General features: G+C 33.5%; 1 protein-coding gene across 4 annotated transcripts; it reads right to left on the bottom strand.

Moving 5' to 3' along the window:
• Positions 1 to 231: 231 nt before the first annotated feature.
• On the bottom strand, positions 232 to 22,509 carry ringer (tubulin polymerization-promoting protein ringmaker). 4 transcript variants are annotated; one of them, XM_073982096.1, is made up of 5 exons: positions 3,794 to 3,895; positions 2,423 to 2,552; positions 1,706 to 1,791; positions 1,153 to 1,543; positions 232 to 1,092 (listed from the first exon to the last, which is right to left on the bottom strand). In XM_073982096.1, the coding sequence occupies exons 3-5, from the start codon at positions 1,744 to 1,746 to the stop codon at positions 907 to 909; spliced, it is 618 nt and encodes a 205-aa protein (XP_073838197.1). In that variant the 5' UTR covers positions 1,747 to 1,791; positions 2,423 to 2,552; positions 3,794 to 3,895; the 3' UTR covers positions 232 to 906. The 4 variants fall into 4 exon arrangements, with proteins under 4 accessions (XP_073838197.1, XP_073838198.1, XP_073838200.1 ...); XM_073982097.1 differs by having other exon boundaries at positions 2,423 to 2,484; XM_073982099.1 differs by lacking the exons at positions 1,706 to 1,791; positions 2,423 to 2,552; positions 3,794 to 3,895 and adding an exon at positions 22,486 to 22,509.
• Positions 22,510 to 23,643: the final 1,134 nt, after the last annotated feature.

The raw sequence follows: 23,643 nt of genomic DNA, 5'->3' as shown, positions 1-23,643 counted from the left end.
GCGTATAAATTCGAGCCACATGGCGGTGCACGCAGAATTGACAGGCCAAAGAACAGATGGCAACAGATGGCGCAAACAAGTGGATAAAGAGATGACAAGGCGCGGTATTCCAGAAAACGAAGCACTAAACAGAGAGAATTGGAGATCTTTTCTTAGTTTGGTCTATGGAACAAATGTTCTGTAATGGGCCAGCTAAGTAAGTATCAGATTCAATCAATAAACGAATTTTGATTTTTTTTAATTTAGAAACTGCGTTTATTAAAATAATTAGATGTATATATTATGTATCATTGGGCTTTCAAAAATGTTATAAATTTGGTTCAGGTATAAAAAATAGCCAAATATTTTAATTGTACATCGAGAAATTCATTTGTAATTTGAAATATTTCAATTGTAACTCAAGATATCCATAATTACACCATTTAAAATTCGAAACAATAATGAACAAAATAAATTCCTTTTATATTTGGGTTATTGAATTACAAACAAAATATTTCGAGTTCCGAATTTAATAATACGAATTTCTAATAGGATAATTCGAATAACAAATGGAATTTTCTAAATATAATTCAAAAGATTCGAATTTAAACTAAAATGTTTCCATAAACATTTGTGCCATTAGCAAAAACTAAAAAATAACACAAAAAATACAATAATATTTCAGTTATCACAATTTATTTAAATAAAAAATTGGCGAAATCAACTTAAAACAAGAACATATGATCAAAACACATTCAATGATGTACACTGGAGACTGTTATGTAATTCGTGTGCTTACTATAGATTATTTTTTGTAATTAAATGTTCTGTTAGATTGTACAACTTATAAATATTTCATTAGATTTATCTATAAATATTGGTTTACTATTTGAAAAAAGTGGTCTAGAGAATCCAATCAACTACATCTTATTGTTGTCCCTCTGGGTAGGTATCCTTATTTTGATAGCCCGTTACATAGCCGGAATCATCGACAATATTTTTACGTCCGGCAATACCTTTGCCTTTACCGGTGGCATCAAAACGTTCCTTGTGAGAACCGGTGTATTTGCTAGTATCTGTCAAACGTTCAACAGCAGATGCTGCTTTACCAGCCTAAAAATTGTATAGAGTGTCAAAATCTATTTGGTTTCAATAATAAAAGTGAAATCTTACCGAAACTTGAACGACGCCTGGAGCACCACATGAAGCCATTTTGTTTTTAATTTCTTGCAACTCAACTTTTCTAGTTTTGGCCAAATCCTCCAAGAATTTATTGTAATCGCTGTATGAGATCTTCATTGATTTGAATTTCTTGAAGTGAATGCCCGTATCGGTGGTTGTGATTTTCTTATCTATAACTTTGGCTTGTTTCATCCATTTGTCACTTTGCGAAAGGGTTATCATTTTTCCATCCGATTTTGTGTCACCAAATTTGGAGAATGCTTTAAACTGGTCTTGAAAAGAAACTTTGGGCTCTTCCAAAGCCATTTCAGCCATTTCTGCTACAGGTGGTGCTGGTGAGGGGGTGGATGTGCCGTTAGTAGCTTCTTCAGACATGTTGTTTCTAAAATAGTAAAATAGAATATGGATTTAATAAAGCAAAGTTTAAAAATCGAAATTAAATTAAAAATTCTATTTTGTTAAATGTATTTTTATTTTTCGACTATATGGACTGTATTCGTAGAAGTGCCTGTAGGGAACATTTAAGTTACACAGTGAAACTCACCTATGGTGGTAGGCTGCTACTCTTGCGGACATACTATGCATGGTTGTTTGTTAAATATTAATATAGCTCTCGAAAGCAAAATAAGTCTAAATTTTGTTTTTAATATTCAAATAAATTAAAACTATTTTAATTAATTCTCTTTCGAGTTGAGCTATTTAGACCTAATAGGTACATTGAAAAATTAGGAATCCACCGAAGTCCCACACATTCAAGCACTATGCTACGTTTCACGGGTGGTTAGACCGATCATCAGGCATATTGAATGGTGTTTTTTAGTGGGTGGACGAAGGCTAAGCTTGGAGACTAGCATTTATATCACAAATCATTCGAAATTTGTATATTCGAATTATTTATTTTTAAAAAAAAAAAAAATTATTTATATTTCGAATTATTTATTTTTTAAAAAAAAAAAATAAATAAATAATTCGAATATACAAATTTCGAATGATTTGTGATATAAATGCTAGTCTCCAAGCTTAGCCTTCGTCCACCCACTAAAAAACACCATTCAATATGCCTGATGATCGGTCTAACCACCCGTGAAACGTAGCATAGTGGTTGAATGTGTGGGACTTCGGTGGATTCCTAATTTTTCAATGTACCTATTAGGTCTAAATAGCTCAACTCGAAAGAGAATTAATTCAAATATCACTCTAAAAATGACCTTCGCCTTAATAAGGCAAAACATAAAACTATTTTAGTTTACGATATTTTTACTTTTAACCCATTAGGTGTTGTTTCTGCAGTTTGGTATTTTTCCGGTTCCAGTATCTGTGAAACTTTGCATTTGACGGGAGGTTCCAAAGTTGTTTACGAATTAAAAACAAATAATATATTCATCATGATTCTATGAAACTCAATGAATGCTTAAGTCTCGAGTATTCCCCCATTGCCTTAACTTCATATCACTCTCTATTACAGAGAGTAATGTTTGCAAAACGAATTGACAACATTGAAAAATTTGCTGTTCGCTACCAATGTCATGTTTTCATCCCGCCAAAGGGAATTTCCAATTGGATTTTTAGCTTTTTTGATAATTTTTGGTCAAAAACTGAAAGATCTTAGAAAATAAACTTTAACCAAAAGAGGACTGCCATGATGAAATTATAAGGTGATTTGAAACGGCTAGGTGGTTGGTTTCAATCTGTCAACTTTTTAGTGTATATGTGAATAAATTGTATGAAAATATGTGTTTTCGTTTACTTAAAATTTGTACGAATTATTACTGGATGTTGTTCGTTTACTCTACAGTGCAATGCAAAAGACCTCAGTCGTTTACAAGAAGTTACTGGATTTGTACGAATTTGTACAAATTATTGAGTAAACGAACACACCTAATGTATGTCCATATTTACATTAGGCAATTTCCCTTGCGACCATTGTCAGTCTGTCGGTGAGAGAGGGTGTTGAGAGGAAAAGGGTTACCATATACCTCACCTCTCTCTCCAACAAACTGAAAATTGCCGCAAGGAAAATTGCCTAATATAAATATGGACTAACCAAACATTTTGACAGCTTGAAGAATTTTTGGTTAAAATGGAGTTGTTGTTGCGCTCTTTAAATAGATCTTAAGTAATGACAGCTCTAAGAACCTAGCATATTATTCGCAAAGTGCACCCACTCTACGTTATAACTTATGAGATAATAAGTTTAGCTACCAATTATCCGTAGTTGTTTTAAATGTTTTAATATCATATAGTATTTTTAAGTTTTGCACCATTATGGTTCGACGATAAAATTTTGAATGGATGCATTACATTGGCAGCTTTACAAAATTCACGACCTAACACAATCTTTGATTCACAATTGTAAACAAAAACAATGCCACATTCTAAGTGTAAAGTTTACACTGTAAACTGACTGCTGCAGTCTTTTCCTTATCTCTTTAAAACGCAGTTCTGTATTCGTAAAAGTGCAAAATCACACATAGCTACACACGTATACACTCAGTACTTGATCGTTATCGCAACGTTTTGTAGATTCTGCTAGATTAAAAAGTGTTGTTATCGAATCAATTAAGTCAATATTGCAAACAGTTTCACATTTTATAGTCAATATTTTCTACAATTTTTATTTTTGCAAAAGAACCTTTCGTATCCCTCAAGTTGTCAAAAGAAATGCAAACTTAAATGTCAATAAACATTTTCGCTGGCCGAATATTGTTTAGGTGATGATATCATGGACAAAAGAGAACTGAAATCAAATCTACAAACACGACAACGAGTCTGAATATCGTCGCTCATATCACACCAATGTGATAATACAATTGTTGTTGTTTTTGCGTTATTCCAACCATAAAGATCATCATATATTTGACCACAAAACAATAACAAATTTCTTATCAAACGGTTTTTGGGAGGAATGTTTTGGTTCCCTGTAAAATATCTACCTTATAATACAAACACCGCAAAATCGCAAAATATATTTGTGTAGGCTATTCTTTTGCAATCAATCAAAAGTGTGAAAACAAACCTAAACCACTCAAATATCTACATTTAAAATGAGTGACTTTTTCGTTTTGATTGAAATATTGGCATTTAAAAATGATTGCAACTTATTAGGATTTGCCCATGGTAAATAAATGGGATTTTTTTTTAATTATATACTAGCGAGATCGAATTAGAAAAACACGGAATCGCTTCAATAAACTGTGATTTGAAGAGAACCCATAGTAACCTCTACATCCACAAAAAAGTTTTTGGTTCGGAGTAATTACTGAACGCTTCTTTGACAACTTTAATTTGTTTATTGAATCCAGTAAATAATACTAAAGCCGCCAATGCTTGTTTTTAATTCTTATAATAATGTTAGATATGCTAAGTATAAAATTGTTGAATTATTTCTTATAAAAATTTGTGAAAAGATTAAAATATTTCTTTTTTGCTACTCGTAATAGTCGACACCATTTTCCAATTGTCGACATGCCATGTTCCAATAGTCGGTACATCGTATTTTAGCAAAGAATTGTTATAAGTTTTATCGGTTTTGTATATTTAATTAATAAAGAACATAATTAATTAATAAAGAAAGAAAAGGAGAGAAGAGAAACGTCTTTTCCGCAAGAAAAAGAGAGAAATGGAAAAGCGGGAGTGTGAAAAAATCGAGATGTACAGGAGCCAGAATGAAGTCCGAAAATTCTACCAAAGAGTGAAACATCAAACAGATGGCTTTGGTACAGGCACATCCTCCTGTAGAGACCAGCAAGGTAATCTGGTAACAGATACAGATAGCGTGCTCAGGATATGGAAGGAACATTTCTCCAATCTGCTGGTATCCAATAGTGGCGAAGACGATGATACCGCAGATCCAATCCCAGAAGATGGTATAGAATGTATACCACCCGGCCAAGATGAGGTAAAAACAGCAATCAACCGGCTGAAGAATAATAAAGCAGCAGGTGCCGATGGCTTACCAGCCGAGCTGTTTAAAACCGGAGGCGACGCGCTGATAAGGTGTATGCATCAGCTTGTTAGCACCATCTGGCAGGAAGAACGCGTACCCGACGATTGGAACCTGAGCATCCTATGTCCCGTCCACAAGAAAGGAGATAAGACTGTATGCTCCAACTATAGGGGCATAAGTCTACTCCCTATTGCCTATAAGATAGTGTCAGGGATACTGTGCGAACGAATAAAGCCTATGGTCAACGGGATAATTGGACCATACCAATGTGGCTTTAGACCTGGCAAGTCCACCATTGACCAGATATTTACCCTGCGGCAAATCCTAGAGAATACCCAAGAGATGCAGATCGACACATTTCACCTTTTTGTCGATTATAAAGCAGCATTCGACAGTCCCCTCCGATCAAAGGTATTCCATGCAATGTCTGAATTTGGTATTCCCGCAAAGCTCATCCGGCTTTGTAAGATGACTCTAACTGATACTAGGTCCTCAGTTAAAATTGGAAAGAACCTCTCCGAAGAATTTTGTACCAAAAGAGGTTTCAGACAAGGAGACAGCCTTTCGTGTGACCTATTCAACATTTTGCTGGAAAAGGTAATACGAGATGCAAATGTCAAAAGAAATGGCACAATTTACACCAATAGCCACATGTTACTTGCCTATGCTGATGACATAGACATCATGGGACGATCAGTAAAGGAAGTAACTGATACCTTTAGGAAGGTCGAAGCAGAATCTGCGAAAGTGGGTCTGGCGGTAAACGGCGAAAAGACCAAATTGATGGTGTCGACGCGCAAAGCGTCCATAGAGCTCGGACCAACCGTAGAAGTTGGTACCTATAATTTTGAGGTAGTTAAAGACTTCGTCTACTGCCATAAACACAACAAACAACATCAGTTGTGAAATAAGAAGAAGAATTGTATTGGCCAACAGATGCTACTATGGATTAAGTAAGCAATTTAAAAACAAAGCCACATCTCGTCAAACAAAAATAACACTATACAAAACGCTGATACTACCCGTGCTAATGTATGGCTCCGAAGCATGGGTACTTGCGCAAGCAGATAAGGCAGTGCTTGGTGTGTTTGAGAGGAAAATTCTTCGAAAGATCTACGGGCCGATTTGCGTTGACGGTGAATATCGACGTCGTATGAACCACGAGCTATATAAGCTATACAAAGACATGCATATAGTTAAACGTATCGAGATGCAACGATTGCGTTGGCTAGGCCATATCATGAGAATGAGCGATGATGAACCCGCTAAAAAGGCGTATGAATACATGCCACATGGCGGTGCACGCAGAATCGGCAGGCCTAAGCTTCGATGGAGCACACAAGTGGATGAAGAAATGGAAAGGCGCGGTATTCCAAAAAGTCAAGCGAAAAACAGAGAGGAATGGAGATCTTTTCTTAGTTCGGTCTATGGAACAAATGTTCTGTAATGGGCCAACTAAGTAAGTAAGTAAGTATAATTTTACACAAATAATTCATATTATAATCCATATTGCTTTTAAAAAGTAAATACATTTAAGATTTTGATAACATTTGGAATTCATTTTATGTTTTTCTATTTAGATTTCTTTTTAACATAAACTTAATTATTTGAAAGTTCAATAGATTTTGCATTATTAGATCACATTACAATTAATGTTGCTCCAAAAAAGTAAGAAACATTATATAAATTAATTCGTGCCGATAATCGACAACCATCGGGAACAATTCGTCGGTGTCATGCTTAAGTGTTCCATACGCCATTTGCCCGTTTTGAGATAATCGCATTTTAATGTTTTGCGTCACAACTGTGTGGAGCTGACTAAAGCAAATATTTATACTTTTGACTTGTAATATTAATAATAGTATATAGAACATATTTTCAAAAATTTAGAGGAATATCTATTGGAATATAAAAGTTATAGAGATTTTTTTCAAAAAAGAATTTTTGTCGATTTGTTCCATATCCGCACTTATGACACAAAGGTGAAATATTGTAAATCACATGGAACAAAGTGACAAAAATTTTCCATATTTGCCTCAATAAATTAAATACTTCTAAATCGAAAATTAAAATTTTGATTTTTGAAATGTGTTTTTAAACTTCCAAGTTTTTAAAATATTAATTTCATAATTGAAAAAAGTTTATGCTTTTCCGTCGAGGCGTGGATATCTCGGAAACTAGAGCAGATAGGAGAAAGCCGACTAGAAATTCAGAAAGAGCATACCGGAAAACCCTAGAAACCACCTGTCAAAAATGGCGTATGGAACACTTAAGCATAACACCGACGAATTGTCGGCAAAGCACAACGTACACACTTCAAACCAAAGATTTAATTCACTTAAAGCATATTTCTTATTCAAGCTATTTTTTAATTAGACTTTAAAGTATGTATTTGTTCAATATATGTATATTTTTTTTTAATTTTGTACTACCGACCGACTTCAGGCAAATTTAACATTAGCAGCTTTTGGGATTTGAACCAAACACTGCACAGTGGTCGCTGCCATTGGCCAAAATTAAAAAATGAAAGTCTAATTTTTGGTACCAAATGTGTTCATATCTACTACTAACATGTTAAATTTCTCTAAAATAAATTTGTTATGGATTACTTCTTACTGTACTCTTTGAGAATGGCACCAAACAAGAGAAAATTTAACAGGTTGGATTTCTAGGTGAATTCAGTGCAAAAGTTAGGTGAAAGTAAAATATCCATATCAAACTAAATGAACTCTATATTGACCAAACTTAATTCGAATATTGAAAAACAATGTATTAACTTAATTTTTATGCAGTTTTGTGTTTGTTCATTTTTGGGATTCATTATTGAATACGTGTGTTGACCAAAGGACTTTTGTAATGTTATTTCTTCAATATAATTCAATTTCATGTAAAGTTTTAATTATGTTCCCCCTCTTTCCCCCTAACGAAATTTTTTTTAAAAGATCAGTAGTAGTCTAAGGATTATATTTTTCAGCCTTTCAGCTGCATCTTTCCGCATCTTTGGAACTGGTTCCCAAAATACTAAGGGTACATATGCAGGTGATACATTTAAGCTTTTTAAATATATAGAACAGGCATTGTGAGGTTCAGTTATATGAAGGATACGTTAAAATGTGGTCCTCAATGTAAAATTTGAAAAATTCAGCCATTTTAATTGATTATTACGGATAGAACCCTAAAAATACCGAATATTGGGCGATACCTATTTATGGGGACAAAATCGGCATTAATCGGCAATTTTCTGGGGGTAGCCTACATCCACAAAAGATTAAGTGGCATTTCGGCCATTTCGATTTGATAGCTTATATGAAACCCTCAAAATTCCGAAAATCGGGCGGTACAATTACATGGGGACCCCACCAAAACGTGGACTCAGTTCAAAAAAATTTAGCTAGAAGGTTTTCTAACACTAGGGAATACCGATAGCCAAATTTAGCCAATTTCACTGAAAGATGTGGTCAAGACCCCCAAAATGCCTGAAATCAGGGGTACCGTTCTATGGGGGGCTATACCTAACCTTGGACATATATTGACTATTTTTTGCTTCTTTTTATTTGTGTTGCTAAACTAGCCTTTACTGAAATTTTCGTATTGTTATCTGCTCAGGAAGTATTTTTGGCCGCTCTTCCCATACAAGTTCAGCTGCATCTTTCCGCATCTTTGGAACTGGTTCCCAAAATACTAAGGGTACATTTCAGGGTGTTTTTGTCATTTTTTCAAATATGCAGGTGATACATTTCAGCTTTTTAAATATATAGAAGAGGCATTGTGAGGTTCAGTTATATGAAGGATACGTTAAAATGTGGTCCTCAATGTAAAATTTGAAAAATTCAGCCATTTTAATTGATTATTACGGATAGAACCCTAAAAATACCGAATATTGGGCGATACCTATTTATGGGGACAAAATCGGCATTAATCGGCAATTTTCTGGGGGTAGCCTACATCCACAAAAGATTAAGTGGCATTTCGGCCATTTCGATTTGATAACTTATATGAAACCCTCAAAATTCCGAAAATCGGGCGGTACAATTACATGGGGACCACACCAAAACGTGGACTCAGTTCAAAAAAATTTTGCTAGAAGGTTTTCTAACACTAGGGAATACCGATAGCCAAATTTAGCCAATTTCACTGAAAAATGTGGTCAAGACCCCCAAAATGCCTGAAATCAGGGGTACCGTTCTATGGGGGGCTATACCTAACCTTGGACATATATTGACTATTTTTTGCTTCTTTTTATTTGTGTTGCTAAACTAGCCTTTACTGAAATTTTCGTATTGTTATCTGCTCAGGAAGTATTTTTGGCCGCTCTTCCCATACAAGTTCGACCACAGTGCACTGGTGCGAAATACATCATATCGTCACCAAATGCCCAAAGACGTAACTAACATAATAATAATTTTACAAGAGAAGCAAAAAACGTTAATCTTATGTGGGGGAGTATTTGGGATATTATCAATCATATACGAATGGTAGTAAGCAATGAAACCAAAACCGCGGATCCGTCATTACAACGAAATCTGCCATTTTACCCCATTTTCCGAAATGCCATTTCTTGAATAGGGTCGTTATTTTTGAACGTAGAAGCTTGAAATTTTGCAAGATCATGTATTTTAGTTATATGTATCAGGAAACGAATTTTGATTTTTTTGGGAGATACGTCTTTGGGCATTTTAAGGCAATAAGTGCAGTTTTTCGAGTCGATTAGTTCTCCTAATATTTTCTTCATTCTCTTATCTACATGTTTCATACAGAGGTTAAAACAAGATTCGAGTTGGTTTCAGAGATATAGCCCCAATTTGCTCTAAAAAGTCAATATTTTGTTTAGATGAGGCAATAAATTCCAAGCTCGATCTAACAACAAAAAACTCAACTAGGATTTATGTCGTTTGGGTTTTTACTTCCTTTAAATCCACAGTAAATGTTTATTATCTTAAAAATGTTGCACAGTTTTATTCTCTGCCAAAACAACAACAATGTTGTTTTATATTTATTTTAATATAATTACAGACTTTATTTTGTTGACGTTCGCATTCTCGGTTGTGGTGAAAATCCTCATTAACAAAAATTTAAATTCCTATACATATAATAATTAGTCTTACTAGGCGTTTACACACAGACAGTATTGGCAAGACAATAGCAAAGTTACAAACCATTTTCACCAATACATTCATACTTTTCTCTATACATATTTAAAAATTTCTAAATGTATTTGTGACAAGTTTGTATTTTTGCTATTGTCTTGCCAATAAACGCCGGGTTAGCTCAATAAAATTTTACACAAAGCTAGCTAGCAATTGCTCTGTTCCAAAACTGCAATAATCTACTTATTATCACTATTTTTTTTCGATATCATAAAGGAAAAATTGATATTTGAGTTCAAATACAAAAAATGCCGACTACTGGTACATGGCGAACTCAGAAGCACTTGCTCTACATGGACACAATCTTCTCTTAAACAAGAATATCAACCAATTTCTGCCAGGAAAACGGCATTATTTATTAGATTTGTTGTTGTATGTTCTAAACGAATGCAACAGTTTGTTCGAAAAGATTTTCATTACAAACTGTTTGCTATTATGTATGTATGTACATATATGAATGTATGTATGTAGATTTCAGTGATTTATCATGCATCTAATTACTTGCAATTATTGTTATTATTGGTAACGCATCATTTCATGATCGGGGCTTGTTCAAGGCTAGTTTAACCTTATATAGTTATGAGCATACATCTTCAATAAAGCAATCCAAACAATGCACAGTGGTTACACCCATGGACAAAAATTGAAAAAATTTTCTAATTCCATTATACATAACAGTGTACAGCACAAAAAACAATTACATATGAAATTGGGTAGATTATGAAAGAGGGCATTACATTATTTCATAGCTACTCGGCTATATTGCACTTTCTTTTCTTTTTCGTTTTTTTTTTTAATAAAATGTTCGAAATTGTCGTTTGATCGCTTTGTTTATATCGGACGAAGCTCAAAAATATATTTTTGAATATTCGCAACAGGAGTCTAACGTAAACGTTTCCGACAACTATCGAAACGAAGTTGATATGTCGTCAGTGTTGCCGAATTTGACGATTTATCGTAATTTTGACGATTTTTTGACGGGATTTAGTTATGTTGTTGTAGCAGCCTTGCTGTTGACCGAGTGTGACATGAGTCGTTTCGTATTTCGTTCACTGTTTAGAGGTCTAAATTGAGGTGTAACACCGGACATCGGTTCCGGACACTACCCACATATGTATGTACATACAACGCAATCAAGGATCTTAATTGTAAAACAATTATGGTCTACCAGTTTGGCGATGCATGCATGCTGATTGTAACACTACCAACCACTTTTACTGCGTTATCTAAGGTGAATAAATGGCGTGAATGGCGGTAAATCGTTACGGTTTCCTTCTATTTTTGGAGCTTAAGTCGCAAATGTGAGAACTAAAAATTGAGTGCAACGGAAGTTATGTTCAATTGTTCGATATTTTCAATTAACCTGGCTTAACAGTTTAAAAAAATTAATTTTGTATACATTTGCAATGTAATAAAAAGTATATTTTATCAAAGTTTAATGCTAAACAACCACCCAAAATCGCTTGTTTACAACCCTCGCTGACATCAACAATTGCAAACTAGCAACGCAAGTTTGGACGTTAGGAAAAGAGCAACAACGTTAAATCGAATAAGAATTATGTCACTGTAAATATGTATATATGTACTTTGACATGTATATTTTTTATGTATTTATAGCATCACTTGACTAGCCTTGAGGCTCGGGGAAAACAGTTAAAGGGAAAAAACTGTTGCAGGCATATGACATAATTTGCAGAAATTGACAGGATATATACATTTCATAGCAAGAACGTCCTATTCAATTTCATTGTTTTAATTTGTAGTACAAGGTTTTGCTTTAATGTTGACATCATTTCCTTATAACAATGCTGCCCAAGTCTTTGCAAAAACACTTTATGAACAACACAAGTCAGAACAAAAAACATTACAGTTATAAATCAGGTGGTGTATAATTGTAATATTTTTCTGTTTAAGTGAATCTAATTTAATTTTTGAATTCTTCGGCATATACATATCTAGTTATAATCACTGAAACGTTATGTCTTAAGACTCAATTCAAAATCGTTTAGTTACCTTTGTAATAACAAAATCAATTTTTAACACTGTTTTAAACAGTAAGTTCGGCAAACACTTTTGAGACGCGTAATCAGCTTAGAATATTTTCGATTTATTTCTTATTCCTCTCCGCAGCTTCTTCCATTAAAAAATAAGACAAATAACATACATACTTATGTTCATACAGATGTAGTTATAATGAACAAAATGTTAAATTATTATGTCATCTATGTACTTAATTATTATAGTAAATTGTTTTTGGTGCCACAATCGGAAGATTAATTTTAAAACATGTTTAAATTTACAAATAAGGGTGGAATTCAAGAGTAAGTTTCATAATGTATACGTCAAATAAGAGTTCATCTGAAATTCAATGACGCATATGCAATGAAATTGACAGTTGAAATCTACCGTATTTCGTAAATATAAACGTAATCTAAAGAAATTTGTTATACATTTTAAGTAAAAAAATGTCCTTTATATAGATATGTTTGTATCCATTTAAATATCCCGGGTTACATTACAAATCTTTTCCATCACTGTTATATTAAAATAAATTGGTTTGAGTATTACACTATGAAACACTGAAAATGCAAACAACATCTAATGTGCATTTTTTGAAAGTACACATTGAGACTACAAAAAACCTAATTGGCTTTTGTCCTGTCAGATCCAGTTCGGCTTTTATCGCCTCATCTAAACCGGGCTTAAACTACATTTTTTTTTGCTTTATCGGGGTCTTTATCTCAAAAACGAATAGGAATTTTCTGTCTTTAACCCTATTGTAGTCCTAAACTGTAGAACTTATCTGTTGAACTGACCACATCATCAAAATTGATAAAATATAGAAAATATTACATAATTTATGGAATTCTGCTCGGTATCAGCTAAACTATTGGGAGTTAAACCAAGTAACCTTTTGTAAAAATCTTCCAAATAACGTTCTCAGCAGTGCAATTCGTTAGAACATTCTGTAACTAAAATGCTTATTTCATGTTGTTTCAGCGGTATTTTGTATCATATCTTTTACAACACCTATTTTTCACACACTGTTCACACGAGTAGTTTATTCTCGCATTTGGGATTTCACCACATTATTGATATATTTATTACATTGTCATTCAAAAACATACTAAAAACAACGTGATAGAGTCATTTTACAACAATGGCATGTTCTGAATGTTTTCCAAAAGGAAACATTAAGAAAAATTTAACAGTTTTGGAGATTTGCAATAAGTGTAGTTTTTCGAGTTAATTATTTCTCCAAACATTTTATTCTTGTCCTTAGTTAGAAATCAGAAGAAGATTTGCATTGATTTCGGAGATATAGCCCCGAATTGATTTAAAAAGTCAATATTTAACCATGTTCAGATGGGACCATAAAATCCAAGGTGGATCTGACACAACAATAACCGACTAGGGTTTTTGTTTGACCAATTAGGGGTTTCAGTTCAAATTGTTTGCACTAGACTACCTTAAAAAAGTTGCGCAGTGTTATAGACTTCTTTCATTTTAAGTCCCACTTTGGAATTAGAGATATGTTAGGGTTGTCTGCTCCTGTTGGGTTTCATAGAAATAAACATTGTAGACTACATAAAAATTACGCAGATTGTTAAAGTGCATCTCATGTCTGCAGGTGGAAAAAATTGTATTAACAGAATCAAAATTGGTATTTTTTTCGATAACTGTTTTTGTTTTGTTGTTGTTACAATAGCCAAGGTTTACAGCTATTCTCTTTATTTTGCCAATAGATATCCTATTTATCCGAAATCTCCTAATGTATAGCCCTTTCAACCATGTCAATGTATTAAGTTTTCCTCATGTTTAAGGTATACTCCATTCAACCCGGTCTAATTTTAAGCTGTTATTTGTTGTCTACATTTATATTTGCACAAAAGTAAAAGAAAAGTGAAAGTACAAAATCCGCTTAAAATTCTTAAATTTCTGCAAAGCCGTTAATTTTTCACTCCAAGTAAAGTTCAATAGAACTCCTTAAAGGAAACAGAGTTTGCAGAGCATAATTCTTTGGAATGGATTTAAATGGGTGGATGATGTTACCATCACTGTACTTTTCAAATACATTACATACATACATATGTATGTATGTGATGACATCATAAGATAGAATGCACACTAGGGAAAAAGAGGGTACATGAAAAGTGCGCATGATATCCCTCCCAAAAGTAAGAAGCAATTACCCTTAGTCACCCATCATCATTCAGAATTTTATTATGTTTTTTTTTACAGATCCGTAAATAAAACGACATCATCATCGTCATGATTGCGATAGTTATGGTGTCTGCGTGCATTTGTTGGTATATCTGTACACCATGCCTTGGCATAGTATCCACCCACTCCCCCATTTGTAATAATGAAATTGAAAAGTACAAGTGGTGATGCTAGGACGGATGTTTTGATCTGGGCGCCATAAATGTCCCACAAAACAACAAAAGATGCGATATGAATACAAATAAATATTGCACTTCCATTCTTTCCATTTATTGATCAGCCAACGATAAATTCAAATGCAAGTCTTCATATTCAAAGCATTTTTATTAAAGAAAATCTGTGTTTGTGAAGAGTACAGTCACAACCAAATATATGGAATATATTTTGTGGCAGATTTATACATGGGAACTCGATTACTAGACATAAAACACAGTTACAAGTGGTAAGTTTAAATTGGTACACTATCAATTGATAAAATTTCACTTTATTAATTTAATAGAAAAACTCTTTAAAGATTCCATCATTATTTAACGTTAACAGCACATTGTTAATATAGGTCGGGATTCTCAACAAAGCACTCATCTTCAATGAAAGTCTGGGCCTTTATTGTATGCTAACTGTCTTTAGAATAAATATTGACTTTAAAATTATTATTATAAATCCAATACACTCACATGAATTTCTTTTATTTTGTTTCAAGGACTATCGTCGTTCTAATTTCAATATAAAATATTTATAAATTTTATTTCTTTTATTTAATACTTTTTGTTTTGAAATATTTTGCCGCGTATCTGCTTTGTTTGTTGGCGGTTTTACTTTACGGATTTGTTGTTGATACACAACTAACCGCGTTGATGGACAGCAAAAGCTCGACCACCAAATTCTGTACCGAGCTATTTTGGAGAAATGAGTGAGTTTTTTTTCATTTGTTTGTTTCCTCTTCTATGGTTAGACGGTGGAGGTCGGGTGTTCCGGCGTACGTACATATAGATATATGTATGAGCACATGCATGCGGAAATATTATTTTGAGTATGTTCTCATCATCACGTTTGAAGAATGTTTACAAAATTTTATTCGAAAATTATTAATACATTTGCTGTAGAATTTTTGAGCTTATTATTTATGATATGCCAAGAGATAAAAAATTAGCGTTTCAGTAATTCAAATTTTTTAGTTTTTATTTATGAAAGAAACATTTGTTTTAGTATGCACTACATAACTCAGTTCCCAGACAATGACGATTGTATGAACTTCTTAAGGCCTTGAGAAAAGCACGGGCTTGACAGTTCATATTTTCTTAGTTTTCTTAGAGACTATCTGTAATCTGGGATCCGAAATCGAAATCTGGAAATGTACTGAAATATCACTTTTTTTGACAACAATATGTTACTGAATGAATTTTGACGACAGAAGACAATACGCGATCGCGGTCTATGAATTATTCATAACAACAATAATTGGTCTGTCTGGTTACTTTCACAGCAAGAATTGTGCATCAAGAACTTTCTTAGAGAGTAAGGAGTTTTTATTCTCTTTTGCAAGAAAATTGTAAAAAGTAAACAGCAAAAACCAGCAAGCAATCCGCAGACTTGCCAAAACAGAACAATTTGTCCGCCAATGAAGGAACCAAAGGAATCAAAAATGTTGTATTTTATTAAAATTAAAAAAGAAAATGACCCAAAAATTATTTTTTCCACTTTGCAACTTTGTTCTACAAAAACAACACAATTGGGCTTGATATTTTCACAATAAAATTGTTTTTAATTTTCACAAATAAATCAACGAAAAATTAAAAACAGATGATTGTTTTTAAGAAGTAGAAGAGTTGTCAGTGCTTGCTAGAAGAAATTTGTCCAGCAAGAATTTGCAAACTCTCAGTGAAAGAACTGTGAAAATGTCTCTCTCGAATCGCTCTCTTATGCTGAATTTTTGTGTTAACAGACGACTTCCAGCAACAATTGGTACCAATTGTTTAGGGTAACCAGACAAACCTAATAATAATCTTAAATTGTTGTCTTTAGAAAAAAGTTTGTAATATAAGAAGGTGAAGTCCTGCTCTTGTCTCTTTCGGTTTTTGTTCAAACTTAACACATTTTTGCTAAGCATTTTTGAGCTAACAACTTCTGCCGAGCAATTTATGAAAGTAGACACCAAATAGAAGGAAATCGGGACTATCAGGCATGTCACAGATTCCGATCGGAATGGTTTCAATTACGTAATTTCATTTCGATCGTTTTTGTTTAAGCTTCTTCAGATTCCGATCGATTTTGTGAAACCGGAAAACGGCATTATTTAGTTTAAATATGATATTAAATGTAAATTTGTTAATAAAACAACATTTTTATTATTTCTAAGTGTTTTCAGAGTGTTTTAAAGTGAAAAAAATGCATTTTATTTATTTTATTTGACTTCGTATTCAACTATAAGGTATTTTGAGGGATAATACTAGATTATATTCCCCCGTTATACGATTTCCTAGGCCTTTTCCAAACGTGTCAAGTGCCAAATAAAAATTAAATTAAAATATTAAGTTCCTATTCATTATGTAACTTTTCTAACTTTATAAATTGGTGTATTCAGTCTTAAAGAGACCCTTAACTAATAAAAATCTGGATGTGACCCAAAATTAATGTAAAAAATCATATTTTGAGCCTTATTTATATAGCAGCGGAGTGAGTTGCAATTGTTTTGTCTTGCTGAAATATGGGATATTTCTTTTAAGTGCGCTATTAAAAGTGGAACACCGTTATAAGGTACAAAAACTAATTGTGGGTGTTTCCTTTGGAGTATGAAAAACACTTTAATGCTGAAAAATTGAACAAAAAGTTGATTTTTACAAATATTATAGCGCTAAAATTAAATAGTATGTGTCTGTTGCAAATGTTTTGTCCGATACTGTATATCTAAAAATTCCATAATTTGTAAATATTTCGCAGCGTATCTCCAAAACTGTTAAATTTTTCTTAATGTTATCTTTGGGAAAAATATTAGCTGGAATGTAATTAATAACTCTTCCGAACATTTCATTGTTGTAAAATGCCTCTATCAACAATGCATTGAAATCCCAAATATGAGAACAAACTGTCTGTGCGAACATTGTTTGAAATACACTGCCCGTCACTTGAATAGGACCCCCTACCAATTTTTTCCAACCTTAATTTTTTCCAGAATTAGGCAAAATATGAAGTGTTGAAGATTTTTTATATTTAGTTTTAAGTGTTTGGAGTAAACTTAGTCATTAATTTGTATTCATATCTGCTTTATTTAAGAATTATACGACGAAAGCAAAATAAAGTCAAAAATGCATGTAAAAGAAATTGCGTCATTTGAATAGGACCCCCCTTAAAAACTTGGGTATACATAAAGATTTAGTAGAATATCGATGCACAGTCACTCTATATTAAAAACGAAATAATTTCAGTAATATTCAGTAAAAGTATATCCCTCCAGATTAAGGATACACCCCTATATCCTTCTTTGGCAAGGAATCGCACAATTTCCTTTCATAATCACGTGTAATGCTTGCACTATTCCTTCAATAAGATTATTTTTGAAAGCGTACTGTCTGTCAGAGTCGTAGATTTTACACAGAAGTCTTTCCTATACATTTTAGATAATATTTACCACTACAAAATATGGCGGTACCTTCAGGATATCCGAATTTCTTCTGAGAAATGCTAGTATTCGCTGCTCGAAGTGTTTAAAATGGACCAATATCGTGATGAAATTACCACTCCGGACATCCGAAAATGCTTTCCACTACTGGAAAAAGACTTTTTTTTAGAATTCCTTTGTAAGATATCGTACGCATTTAAGGTGAAAGGAATTGACGACAAAGTCCTTCATAATTATTAAGGACTCTCCTCATCGAGTAAACAATTGCATAACTATACATATATGTATCGGGCATGTTCTGGAATTCACCGTGCATGCATTTCACATCACATATGCACTTCACCTGTGAAAGCAATTGCTGTTCGTGAAAAGAGCTTTCATATTTCACGAAAGAATTTGGAAAGCTTTATTAGAGCTTTCAAACTTTATCATTAACAATGAAAAAAATATCAGTCTATGTTGGCGCATCAACGAATGCACATGCGTGTGTGGGTATGTACGCTTTGTTCTTTTGATTGTTTACGAAACAGACGTAAACAATGAAACGAACTCTTACAAGAGCGCGTACATGTTGAATTTAGTACTTCAAGAAAAAATACATTTTAAATAGAGTTTCTGGTCGGGAATTCCCGGCCAGGGATTTCCCGGGAATTCCCCAAATTTTTTGAACGGGATTTCCCGGGAAAATTTTTTGAAATTCCCGGGAATACGGGTATTTGTATTTTCATGTACGAGGGCAGTTAGGAAACTTCTTAGCCTAGCACAAAAAGCGCGGTATAAACAGAAAAAAGTTAAGTGTTTTGGAAACTTTCATCTCTGTTATGAACACATGTTAAAGTTTGTTTCGATCTGGCAACTTCTTCATATAGAAATAGGTGTTCAAAAAAGACGCATCCGCAATTTTTTTACAATGGAAAAATTAGAAATGCGTGCTGTCATTAAATATTTACATAAAAAAGGTTTATCGGGGCAAGAAATTCATAATGATATGGTGAATGTGTTAGGTGAAAGTGCTCCTTCATATGCAACAGTAAAAAATTGGGTTGCTGAATTTAAACGTGGTCGTACAAGCATTGAAGATGAACCACGTAGTGGACATCCAAAAACAGCAACAACAACAGAAATTGTAGCCAAAGTGAATGATATGGTATTAAATGATCGACGAAATTGCTAATATCATGGGCATCTCAAATGATCGAGTCCCTTTAATTTTGCATGAAGAACTACATATGAAAAAGCTTTCTGCAAGATGGGTGCCGCATTTGTTAACAGTCGATCAAAAACGCATAAGAATGAACATTTCTCAAGCTTGTTCGGATCGTTTTAAGCGAAATAAAATGGATTTTAAGCGTCGTTTCATAACTGTTGATAAGACATGGATCCACCACTATACTCCAGAGACAAAAGAACAATCCAAACAATGGACTGAAGCTGGAGGAAGTGCCCCAAAGAAGGCAAAAGCAATTCAATCGGCTGGTAAGGTTATGACAACGGTTTTTTGGGACTTCAAAGGTATTTTATTGATTGACTATCTGCAAAAGGGTAAAACAATAAATTCAGAGTACTATTGCAACCTTTTGGATCAATTAAATGTACAAATTCGAGAAAAACGTCCTGGGGTACAACACAAAAAAATAATTTTTCATCAAGACAACGCACCAGCGCACAAGAGTGTTTTAACAATGGCTAAAATCAACGAATTAAAGTACGAGTTGCTTGACCACCAACCTTATTCTCCTGATTTAGCTCCCAGTGACTTTTACTTGTTTCGAAATCTAAAAAATTCCTTGCTGGCAAGCGTTTTACCTCAAATGAAGATGCAATTACAGTTGTAAACCACTATTTTGAAGACCTTGAGGAAAACTATTTTAATCAAGGGATAGAATTGCTAGAAAAGCGTTGGACTAAGTGTATTAAAGTTTCAGGAGATTATATTGAAAAATAAAAATATTTTTGAAAAACTAACTATTCTCTTTCATTGATAGGCTAAGAAGTTTCCGAACCGCCCTCGTATAAGTCAAATATTATTTGTCTTACCCCCATTATTATAAGTCTTCTTTTGTTATAGTTTGGATTTACCGAACAGATTTATAGCGTTCCGGTTAACTAAGAGTTAAAAGTGATGATTGAATTTCAAGGAGGAGCTTCAAGTCATTAACTTTCAATGTGAAAATTATACTTTTAATGCCTCCAAATTAGTTTATTTTGCATTTTCAAATCCATCAGATAGTAAAAGAACACATGTAATAATGGCCCCTAAAGTTATTAAATATTGGAAATATAGTAGAATGGCGATAATTCGTGCCCCGATTATTCGTAATTGCGGGCCCATTGGACAAATCGCCATAATTCGTATAAAATATGTATGTATTGGTCCTCTCGATAGTTGGTGTTTTTTTTCTGGAATTCGAAGTCTGTATAACCTCACATAATTCTTGATTTATAGTTTATTACGGCAGTTCTAGTCTAAATTTTTATTGGTGGCATTCTTGAAGGATATTAATTTGCTAAGATATAAAAGCTGTGATCCATTCGAATTGTTGTTTTCTCCAAAATTATTGTTTGCAATATAAAACACTGTATAATATGTAAGAGGCAAATAGAGCATATTAGGATTGGAAACCAGTAATAACAATGGTATGTATGTTCATATAAGTACGACTCTATATCATTGGTGCCAATGTGTTGCCATTGTGAAGCCGTGTACTCAAAAGGTCAGCCGTGTAAAGATTCGTTATAAACGGATTTGTTATATGATCAACACGCATTTCGAACCATAACAAGAACATACGATATCGTTGACTTTAAAAATATAATCGGACAGCACTCTTCGATATCAAGGAAGCTTTGCTAGGATGGTAGTTGGAAAAAGATATTTTATATAACCTCCGCTAATTAGTCAGGAATAATTGGATTTTGACCGCATACATAAGACATTATTGAACAGTTGCCATATGTCGTTTAAGATGTTTGCTATTGCTCTTTGACCCCATTGCTATTTTTCCCTTTATATTGTTCCAAATGACACAACTACACATAAAGGGAGTAGGTATTTCATGTTTGCTTACTCTCTGTCACGTCTATGCCCCACGAATTCGATTTACCATAGTCCCGGGAATTCCCGGGTTCCCGGGAATGAGAAATTTTCATTCCCGATTTCCCGGGAATGGAAAAAAGCCGGGAATTCCCAAACTCTAATTTTAAATCATATTTTGTCAAGAAAATTAAATATTTTTTTACATGCTCATAGAAAACAAATTAAATTTCAGTCCTATGCAGTTTTTTGTAGAAAATTTCAATTAGTTTCTTTAAAAAATAAGGATTTACTCAGCTCTCGCCATCAAAATTTCAGTGTGAGGAATACACCCCAACTAGGTGTAAAGTGAGTTGCAGAACAGCTTTAGGTGTGTTCGATACACGTGAAGTGCAGAGGTGAATGTCAGAACATGCCCGTATTTTTTTGAGTTCATTGAATGGAAGATAACTTTCTTTATTGTTTCTGTAGCGATGAAGGTGCTTTTATGGTGTTGGAACTCTTTACTAATTATGAAGGACATTGGCATCAATTCCTTTCACCTTAAATGCGTACGTTATCTTACAAAGGAATTCTAAAAAAGTCTTTTCCAGTAGTGGAAAGCATTTTCGGATGTTTTGTAGAAGGTATGATATGAAATACCGCTTAAACAACGGTTTTTAGGATGTTCTGAAGAATTGCTGGACATATTATTTGAACAATTTTTCGAAAGGTTATTGGGTTAATTCACCTCCCAACATTTTAGCTGCTACTGATCAGAATTCCACAAATTAAGTAAACAATTTTTAACAATTTTTATGCGATATATGCAATTTTTCCTAGTTCCTCTGTTTGGTGTATGAGTTCTACTATTTTGGGACTACAATATCGCAAAATTATTTTTAGTTTCTAAGCTAAAGGCAGTGGAAAAAGGCTAGATTTAGCCCGGTTTAGATGAGGTGATAAATCCAAACCCGATCTAACAACACAAATCCGAACTAAGCATATTGCCCAAATATCAATCGATATTTCGGAAAAATTAACAGTCAAAATTGATGATGTGTACCGAGCTTAAAAAGTTGCTACCGTCCGTTCGTCTGCGTGGTAGATGCGCAAGAAAACTTTCGAAAGGAGCAACCAATCTGTCCAAATAAAAATACCTAAAATTGATAACTAACAAATGTCGTAAATGTTTTGTTCATCTTCGTTTTTTATTCGAAGAACTTATACTCCCCAAGATAAGGGTCACGAAAATTCCAAAAAACCTCACAGCGAGCAAATTAAAGTTGTCCCTAGAATTTAAAACTGGGTACTTTATAATTTACGTATGAATTTCTGACTTGTATAATAAACGTATAAATAAAATAAAAATACCTACCTATATAGAGGAAGGCCAGAAACAAAAGTTATATTAACTAATTTAAACGGTTATATTTTGGTAACGATGACTTCATGGATTCTCTAGGCAGTGGTTTTTTGGAATGCTACAAACCAAAGCAAAAATATACTCAAAGCACAAACCTTATTTTATTCCATAAACAAACGGCTCTCTTCTACTCAGACAAATTCTACTGGCAAAACAGCGCACGCAACCTTATCTCGACTGCCAGTCATTGAGTATTTCTCCAGGTTGTTGTTCATTGAATGAAAGCTCCCATCAGAGAACGGATGGAATGAATTGGGGTGGGGATAAACATACATACATACAATGCCATGTATTTGCAGACTCCAGTCAAAACATTGTTTTTATGGGTTTTATCAAAACAAACATTACGAATTGCTTACAAATTTGCAGATATTGAGGCGCCAAAATATGAGGAACCATTAGCCCCTTTAGAGGGATGTCGTAATAACAAGTGTATATATGTATCTACATTAGTTGTGACTCTATTATTAACTCATGTTTTTTGTTTTGTTTTAGCTTTAGATTATCCCATTTCATGTGAAAGTTGGTGATGAGCTCATTAGAGTGGAGGGGAATTTGTTGCGGCTTTTTCACACCCTGTTTAGTCTCAGACTATTTCAAATTATAATTTCATGTTAATTTATGCCAAACAAAAAAGTATTTCTTGACTGGCTGGTATTCGTCGACATCACCCAGCTAAATATGGAATGTCGCTTGTTGAATGATTTATTATTTTAAGTCCCTAAAGAAACGAGACTGTGCTTCACGCGACTGTGTTTTTATTATGCATACATATTTTATAATGTCAACTTTAATCCGATAGGCTGTTATTAATTTTTGAGTTTTCTGATAAAATTTGGAAAAAAAACAGTCGTCATTGCAAACATACACGTTCACCTAATTAATAACATTGATATGTGGACCTGAGGTTTGAGACCCGTGTTTTGTACCTTTTATTAATTTAAGGAAAAACTAAAGGAATTCAACCCTTATTTGATCCGATTGGGGTTAAATTAGGGGACACCTTAACTCAATTTTAATGAATGTATTTTGCATATGCAACAAATTTTGCATATCCAAGCTAAAACTGCATATGCCCAACTTATGCAAAATATGTTCAGATGGAAAAGT

Source organism: Musca autumnalis, unplaced genomic scaffold, assembly GCF_047663935.1.
Source record: "Musca autumnalis isolate F117 unplaced genomic scaffold, ASM4766393v1 scaffold_4, whole genome shotgun sequence".
Taxonomy (NCBI): domain Eukaryota; kingdom Metazoa; phylum Arthropoda; class Insecta; order Diptera; family Muscidae; genus Musca; species Musca autumnalis.
This window is presented reverse-complemented; position numbering and strand designations above follow the sequence as displayed.

What these genes read in the sequence shown, in the direction of transcription:
- ringer (XM_073982096.1), bottom strand. Translation starts at nt 1,746, where the DNA reads ATGCATAGTATGTCCGCAAGAGTAGCAGCCTACCACCATAG. An exon ending in GTAGCAGCCTACCACCATAG is followed by an intron (nt 1,544 to 1,705) that starts GTGAGTTTCACT and finishes TTACTATTTTAG; the next exon opens with AAACAACATGTCTGAAGAAG. An exon ending in CAGGCGTCGTTCAAGTTTCG is followed by an intron (nt 1,093 to 1,152) that starts GTAAGATTTCAC and finishes TACAATTTTTAG; the next exon opens with GCTGGTAAAGCAGCATCTGC.